This window comes from Desmodus rotundus, chromosome 3 (genome assembly GCF_022682495.2).
Source record: "Desmodus rotundus isolate HL8 chromosome 3, HLdesRot8A.1, whole genome shotgun sequence".
In the NCBI taxonomy this organism is placed as follows: domain Eukaryota; kingdom Metazoa; phylum Chordata; class Mammalia; order Chiroptera; family Phyllostomidae; genus Desmodus; species Desmodus rotundus.
This window is the reverse complement of record NC_071389.1, coordinates 97,422,647-97,431,515: the sequence shown is the minus strand read 5'-3', so window position 1 is coordinate 97,431,515 and position 8,869 is coordinate 97,422,647. Positions and strand designations below refer to the sequence as shown.

The 8,869-nt window shown below is 39.4% G+C and overlaps 1 protein-coding gene across 2 annotated transcripts in view; it reads right to left on the bottom strand.

Annotated features, from left to right (window-relative positions):
- Positions 1-5,416: 5,416 nt before the first annotated feature.
- Positions 5,417-8,869, bottom strand: part of GCC2 (GRIP and coiled-coil domain containing 2) — a 90,600-nt gene continuing 87,147 nt past the window's right edge. For both annotated transcript variants that reach the window (XM_024552354.3, XM_045189150.2), the window contains one exon: positions 5,417-7,171. In XM_024552354.3, coding sequence (XP_024408122.2) covers positions 7,101-7,171 — 71 coding nt within the window. In that variant the 3' untranslated portion in view covers positions 5,417-7,100. The remainder of the gene's footprint in view (positions 7,172-8,869) is intronic.

Sequence of the window (8,869 nt, the reverse complement as noted above, 5' to 3'; positions counted from 1 at the left end):
TGCCATTCCCTTCTGGCTTGTAATGTTTCTATTGAAAAATCAGCTGCTAGCCTTACCAGAGCTTTGTTGTTTGTTACTTCCTGTTTCTCCCTTGCTGCCTTTAAGATTCTTTGTCTTGGAATTTTGCCATTTTAATTATGATGTGTCTTGGAGTGGGCCTCTTTGGGTTCATATTGATTGGAATCCCCTGTGCTCCTTGGATTTGCATGAGTTTTTCTTTCATCAAGTTATGGAAGTTTTTTGTCACTACTCTTTCATACAGGTTTTCTATCACTTACTCCTCCGCTTCTCCTCCTGGTATCCCTGTTTATACAGGTATTATTACCTTTCACATTGTCCTGCACCTCCCTTAACCCCTCTTTGTTCTTTTTTAGTCTTTTCCTTCTTATTGCTCTGTCTGGGAATTTTTTTTTTTTTACCTTGTATTCCATCCAGCTTGTTGATTCGATCCTCTGCTTCATCTAACCTGCTTTTAATTTCCTACTGTTCTTCATTTCAAATATTATACTATTCACTTCCCCCTGGCTCTTATTGATAGTTTTTGTGTCCTTTTTCATGCAGGTGTAGTTTGCAGTATGTTCCTTGAAGGTTCCCTGGAGTTCTTTGAAGTTCTCACTGATCTCCTTGAGCGTCATTATAATCATTATTTTGAAACTCATGTCTGATAGTTTGGTTGCCCCAGTTTCGTTTAACTGTCTTTCTGGGGCTTCCTCCTTTCAGTTTGGGGTTGTTTATTTGTCTCCCCATTTGGGGCAAGTCTTCTTCTTTGTTTCTGCTTCTTAGATTGAGCTGCTTTGACTCCCTGTCTTCATGGTGTGACCTTCTTGGCAGAACACCTGTGGGACTCAGTGGTGCAGTCTCCTTGTTCATCTGAGCTTGATGCTGTTGTGCTGCCCTTTATGACTTTTATGTGGCTTCTCTGGTTGTAACTGGGTTTTGGTTGTTGTTGGGTTATTCTCTGGTAGGAATCTTCCCTTTGGCTGATTGACTGAGAGTCACTCTGCCCTCCACATCTTGTATACTGTTGTACAGGTGCTGCCAGAACTAAAACCAAACAGCCCAGGAAATAGGCCCACACCCTGAAAGATAACCCCATCCACAATTACACTATCAACAGCCTATGTGCCAATATTAATAAAGGTGTAAGAAATTAAGATTGTTATAAGAGAGGGGATACGGATATGAGATCACTAACTGAAAGAAAGATTTTGTGACGGTAGAAGGAGGGACAATAAGAATAGGGAATAGGTACAAGGCAAAGTGGGGAAAAAATTTATTCACAACTATAGATGGGAGAAGGGAAGGTAGAATGGAGTAAGAGAGACGTGTGTAGTATTAAGTCAAAACCAAAATTTAAAGTAAATACATATATTTGCATATATCTAGTGAGAGGGATTGTTGTGGTCCATTTTTTCTCTCACTAGATATATGCAAATATATGTATTTACTTTAAATTTATATATATAATCCATACATAATACAAACATATATAATACATATACATATATATTATTTTATATATAAATATAAAATAATATGATATAAATATGTAGGGTGTGTGTGTGTGTGTGTGTGTGTGTGTGTGTATAAAACAATATGGACCTAATTGCAGAAAAAGCTCCACCATGGAAATATCAACAACCAATGAGCTAAGATTTATATAAGTGGGATGGGAATAAGAGGGCAAAAGGAAAGAAAGAAGAGCTTAAGAGATGTTTAGCAGAAACAGGAGTTATTTTGAGAGGATAGAGGGAGAAGGAATACTGAGTGCAGAATGAAAACGTGGGTAATACAGGGGAAAATTAACATTTAAAACAAAAAACGGGCAGGAGGAAGGCAAAATGAGTAGGAGAACAGTGAAATTTATATTTCAAATACAAAGATAGTCACTACCTAAAAACAAGGTGAAGAACTGTAACAACCACCACCTTATCCACAACCTATGAGTAAAGATTGATAAAGGTGGAGAGAGAATAAGGGTATCTTTAAGATCAGGAGGAGGAGTGTGAGATGACTAATGACAATCACAAGTGGTTTTGAGAGGCCGGAGGGGGGAGCAATAGTAATAGTGCAGAATAGAAACAAATTGTACCAAGAAAGAAAATAGAAATTAAAATAAAAATACGAAGGGGGAGGAAGGAGGTAGTATGGAATAAGAAAAGGAAAGAGCAATATAAGGTTTGAAATAAACTGTATTATAAAACCCATTGCCATATTATGACCAGACTTGAAGGATATGAAATGAATGTTAAACAGTTTTGCAGGAGTGACGATAGAGAGCATCTTGTTGCACCTGTCTCTATTTTCTCTGCTCTGCTGGGCTTAGTAAATTGGGCCGAGGAGCTGTGTAGCATGTAGTGTCTGGTGAAGGGCCCTATCAGCTCTTTTTCTTCTTTGCCCTGAGGAAATCTACGTAGCAGGAAAATGCTGGGCCTGGTCTCACCTTGAGCCTGTAATCCCACAGGTGGGGGTTTGGGTTTCCCTTTCTGTGAAAGGCTGGGTGACAAGAGGCAAAACTCAAGCATTCAGTTCCTGCCTTCCCAACACCAGCCTGCTGCTGTCTCCCAGGAGTTTCGGCCTGAATCCTCCACTCTGTGCTGCCCTCTGCTTGAAAGTCATGCCAGGTGGGGTCCCTTCAGTGTATTTTCTGCCTCTGAGCTTTTGGTTAGCAAAGCTGCTGTTCTTTTTCCATTTTAAAAGTATGGTCGTTTTGTTACAGAACAGACAAGGCGTGGGGGGGGCGGTTCACAATATATTATTATGGAAAGGATCCCCCTTTCTCTCTCTAGGGGTCCCCCCGCCCCCCCCCCCCCCACACCTACTAGGTTTGCAATGCCCGCCGCCAGAGGAAAGACGTCTCTCAATGCCAGAGACTGGTGAAAAGGAAAGAAATTATTTATTTAAAAGTTACACAGACTTAGAATATTAGAATAATGACTTGATGTCTTCATTAAAATACTAAAGTCCTCTAGAATACCCACAGATGCACAGTCTTTCCTTCTCCCTCTGCCCAGTCTGGGGTACCGTATCTTAGGAAAAGAAGTAGAAGTCCGTAATTCAGGCTCCCGGCACCATCAGCTGTGTTGCCACCACGGGGTCCCCACTCTGCCAAAGCCGCATAGTTCTCCCCCTACTCCACCAAAACCGCGTGGTCCTCTCTCCCTATGGCTGCTGTGCCTAGGTTTAAATCCCAGTGACAGTTTTCCTCTGCAGCTCCATTTCCCACTCCTCCTACAATCAGTTACACCTGCCAGCTTTCCCTATTCTTCCAGCTTTACTGGGCTGCCATAGTAAGTCCAGGCAGGTGTGGCCCCGTGGCATGGAGCCAATCTTCTCCAAGCTCTCACGCAGGCGCTGTAACCAGGGGGAGTGGCCTCCCAGTTACTTCTTGGGTGGAAGTCACTCCCATCTCCCTGGCTCAAAGCACAGGCCACAGCTATTTAACATATCTATGAAAGCAAAGTTATAGATATGTTAAATGACCATTCTAGAGGTTAGCTGCACAGCTGTTGGTGTACAAAACAGCTCTGAATGGCCCTGCTCCATGTGTCCCTTGCCCCAGCTCAGGCTTGTGGGGGTGAGGACATCCTATACATATTTTTCTAGTATTTCCTGGAAACCTTGAGTTCTGGACCCCATTACAAATCCCTATTTGGGGCCCTCCTCTTGGCTGCACCCTGTTTCACTTCAAGAAATGCAGATTCCTGGTTGCAGTTCATCTCCAGGCACCTCTCGTAAGTCTGTGTGCACCTGCCTGAGTCTCTCTTGCAGTGCCAGTTTCTGCTCCAGAGCTGTTTTTCTCTGGCCATCCATTCACCAGAGTCTGTGAGCTTGGCCAGGCCAAACCTTCCCCAGTCCCTTCCTGTCTCTCCCACAGCACTGTCAGCTCTGCTGCCACCTTTGCGTAGGAGGGGCAGGGGGAACATTCCCTGTCAGCATGGCCTCCCAGGGACCTGCTGGTCTCAGGAATTAGGCTCTGTGTGTCTGACCAGGCTAGCCAAGAAGGGGATAAAAGCCTCGTGTCTCTCGGCACCCTGCATTTTAAAGACGTGACCCAGCACTTCCTGTGTGAGGGAGTGTCAGACTTCGTTCAAGGTGTGTCAGTATCTGCTATTCGGTTCTCCACTGTCTTTGACCATTCTCCCTCCACCATTTTGAAAAGGGGCCGAAATTTTCCAGCTGTGCACCAGCATAGTGTATGTTTACCTGGGAAAGGGCATCCAGCCCCCAGAGCTCACACAGGCTGCTATATGAGTGACTCAGCTGCCAGCACCTTTGCACACCCCTGGGCCTTTGTTTATAGTTTGGCTCCAGGGTGTACTAAAGCTGTCAGGCAGTTTTGGTTGTGATTTCAATTCAGGTGGCCTCTGGCACTTCTTGCAACCAGTGCTCTGCCAACTCCCTTCTCAGGGGTGAGAGGCTGGCTCTGACAGATTGGGGTGCCCCTGAACTGGGGTCTTTCCAGCCTCCCAGTGATTTCTAGCCAGACCCTATTATAGTTGGGCCTACCTGCACTTGTGTGGCAGTAGGGCAAAAGTTCTTAGAGAGAGGCAGGGGTGGAGGGGATTGAAACAATTATGTTTCCTCACCACATTCAGTGTTCTAGTTACACAAAAGTAATTTTAAGTAGTAATTTGAAGGTCACAACTTGAATTTTTCCCAGGAAGTCTACATTTTGAATGCAGGTAGAAAAATTTTCTTTTATACATAAATAACCAAATGATTAACACTCATGGGTGAAAATCTGCTCAAAGATACCTACAAAGTATCAGGTTGGTTTCCTTGTTGTGTATTTATTTTAAAGCAATGGCAGATACTAAATCGATATAGAATAGCTCCCTTATACAGAATGAGTACCTTTTTGTGTGCTGTGCCACCCAATACCAAAATTGTGTCTTTATGGAAAACATCACACTCCTCAATATTACTATATATTTCCAGATACATAATCAACTAATGCTTGTGTTTAAAAGAACACAAGGTACTGTGCGCCTTTAGCAAGCCTTAGCTTTGCTAGTACGTAGTTTGGTTATACTTCTGACAAAGCTTCTTTAGAAGGATGTAATTTTCAAAGTTTGTTTAAAGGAATATAATTCTCCATTTTATACTTACACTGTTTGGAATGTAAAGCTCATTGTATGCAAAAGATGCCTTATATCACAGAGGCTGAAACCTGAGGTGCCCAAAGAAAAGCTAAGCAAGGCTTGCAGTGTGAGGTGGAAGGCACTTGTCAAATATGGCAGGCACCGTGATCTATACCTCATGTACCAAAAAGTCAATCTCTGTTCTCTCAAGCACCTGATGCTCTAGGTTCCAAATGTCTAAAGATGTTAGTAAAGGACTTTATACTTCCAATTCATGAACTAACTTAAAACTCCAAAGACACAGTGTGTAAAAGAAAGAGTAAGCATAAAAATATAATATATAGTAATCACATTTAATGGAAATATTAAAATAATCATTACATTTCCTTTCACTGCTACAACCATGAAAGAACATTTCTTTTGTAATCAAAGTCATGCAGAAAGGTATTTTTGTTATTACATTCATAAGTAGAAACTATATCTCAAAACAAGTTTATAGACTTCAAAAAGGCCTAGACTTAGAGAGAAAGTAAAATTGATCTAAATGCTATTACGGTTTCATTGTATGCTGCTGGCATACTTATATTCACAGTTTATAAAGTAAAAAAATTATACTTTTAAAGTCAGCTTTGAAACAGATACATTTTCATTAATACATTCACTAGTTAGGTCTGTTCTAACAGAGGGGGAAGGTCAGATATATGAGATATTTTTTAAAGAATAAACTCATCATGTCAGCAGCAAATGTCAGTTAAATTAAATTGGAAGCCAATGTTCTGGGTAACCAAAGTATAGTTAGTTCACCAGCTGAGCTGAAAATGAGAATATAAATGGGAAAGCCTAAGAGGGATCTTCACAGAACACAGTATGGGGTACTTTAACAAATAAATATTAAAAACAGAATTCTCAACTTTATGATTTAAGATACACTTTTGGTGTAGTTAATAATATATATTCAGAGGCATTGAAGGCAAGTCATACCACTGTCTAGAGTTATTCACAAGAACTGCTGAAATGTAGCATTGATCTCTAAGGTGTCTCCCTAAAATCCCTTCTAATGGAAAACTTATAGAATGACATTATCTGCGGAAACATGGGAACCACAGTGTGATAGTTAGATAAAATGCTGAGTAATACAGTCATTGTTCTAATACATTTTTATTTAGGGAGATGGAGAAAATTCTCAAAATAGACTCATGGCTTAGAAGTAGTTGAACCATAACAAGAGCTAAGGGAGACACCATGAAATCAGCCCGAGTGTTATACCAGCCAGTGACAGGGCTCTAACAATGCAATGAGTTTTGAGATAACTTACTTTAGAGGGAAAAAAGAACAGTTCATTTTAAAGTAAATAACTATATAAACTGTATTTTAACTTGGTCTCATAATTAATTGTACCTTATATTTTACCTTATAGTCCCTTAATAAACATGCCAACTTTACCAATAAAACATTTTCCTTCATGTTCTAATTAACAAATTTCTTTAACAATTTACAACTAATAACAATCTGCAAGTCTGACTTTGCCATAAATATTCTTGCAACATTATTTTAAAACCCTAAATTCCAGTAGATAATAGTACCAAAATTTAGTCTAATGTCAAAATTCACAGTTGTGCCCAGAAATAGGCAGGTCCTGAGGTTCCAGAGAAGGAAGTGCTCATTCTTGGTTTTTCCCCTGGCAGCATGTTTGGGGATCAGAGTCAACGTCTGTGGACTGGAACCAACAGTGCAGGCTGTTGTACTTTTACTTCAAGCTGAGACTTTTTAAATACAGGGGTGGACAAAAGTAGGCTTACAGTTGTGAGTATGCTAAACACAGTTTACTCTTATTTATTTGTATGACAACTGTAAATCTACTTTTTCCCACCCCCGTATATGTGACATATAAATGTACAAATACATGTAGATATGCATTATTACACACTTTTTGATGAAAGAATAACAGCAATATATGTGAACCCTTTTTGCCAAATGGGTTCTATTTGATTAATAAATAATGTTCTTTCCATCAATTTATCGAAGTCCAGACCAACTATGCAGATAGGATGCCCATCCAGAGGAACGGGAACCATTTTCTTCCTCACCTTTAGGGAGTTAAAAAAAAAAGTATTAATCTTCTCATACCAAATTCTGATGCTATGAATCTTTCTGTTCCTTGATTTTCAGTACTTGTTGTCTTTCTTTATTAGATAATTCCAAAATAAAGTCTCCAGCACAATTAAGTATTATTGGAAATAAAAGGAACTTTCTATATTCTTTTAGAACAGAAGCCTTCACATAACTTACAATCTAAAGCTAACAGGTTTATGGTAAATCTCAAAACTAAACCAAAACAATCCCAAACCAACTGTGTTTTAATCATTTAAAAATCAGGCTTATTGAAGTAAATTTACTTGAAGTTCAATCTTTTCAGGTATACCACTGCCACCCCATGTCAAAGTTTTCTCATGACCTTTTTTAGCCAGCATCCCCACTACTCTTTCACAACCATTGATTTGTTTTCTAACCTCATAGTGTTTTTCCCAGAAATTCACCTAAATAGATTACATTGCATATAGTCTTTCTGAGTCTTATAGTCTTCTTTCATTTGCAAAATGCCTTCAAGAACCATCCATGTTGCGTATACCTGTAGTTCACTCTTTTTCACTGCTGAGTAGTATTTAATTGTATGTCTGTACCAATTTGTTTCTTCATTTACCAGTGAAGGATATGAATTGTTTCTAGTTTTTAGCCATTTAAAATAAAGCTTCTATAAACATCTGTGCACGGGTCTTTAATTTAAAAAAATTGAGAACTAATTCACCCCTATAAATATGTAATTCAGGTTTTTTGTATGTTCATGAGGTTTGTGTGCATATTTTTTCACTTTTTTTGATAAATACCTTAGAACAGGACTATTGTACAGTAAATATATGTTTAACTTTATTAAAAAAAAAGATGACACTTTTCCAAGATGGTTGTATCATTTTTTATTGAATGTTCCCTTTTCCCTCCTAATCTTTTTTATGATCAACACAAACCCTGTGTTAAAGCTTAGAAAAATTCTGACCCTCCAAGAAAATTTCAGAAAAGGTCTCCTTTATTGTTTTCTTCTTAATATGAGTTATATATTAACATGTATAATTTGAAAGTTTCACGACCTTAAAAAAAATGGGCATACTTTTCATTACATGTCCTATTCTGCTCTAGTCCCCTCCCCTCCAAAAGCAACCATTATTATATTTAGTACGTAGCCCTCCATATACCTGTGTTTTCAGACATGCATGTACAGTTGGGTCTCATTCAGAGAAGCATTTTTAAAATTTTAAATGAAGAAACTCTACAGTTTACAAACCAATTTCATTTCTTTTTCTGTTCATTGACTGGTTTTATCCATGTATTAATTATAAACTGCTATATAATAAACTGCCATAAACTTTCAGCTTAAAAAAGCACACATTAATTATCTTAGTTTCTGTGAGGCAGGAGACCAGGAATGAACTTAGCTGGGTCCTCTGCCTCAGGATCTGTCAAAAATCTATATAAGGATTGAGAAGATGGCATTGAGGTAGGTGGGAGTGGAGCCCAGTTCTCCCTGTGCCAGCTGGAACACCTAGCCAATCGTCTGAGGAACAGAGTGAACAGCCAATGGAATCCCAGCTTACATGAAGTTTGGGGGCCAAAAATTGCAGAGGACATTGAAAAACAGATAGTGAGGAGACTGCACTGGGATGGTAAGGTCCCTGGGATCTGCGCAGGGACGAGGGCTGCTGTGGCCAGGTCCAGCACCTACCACAGAATAC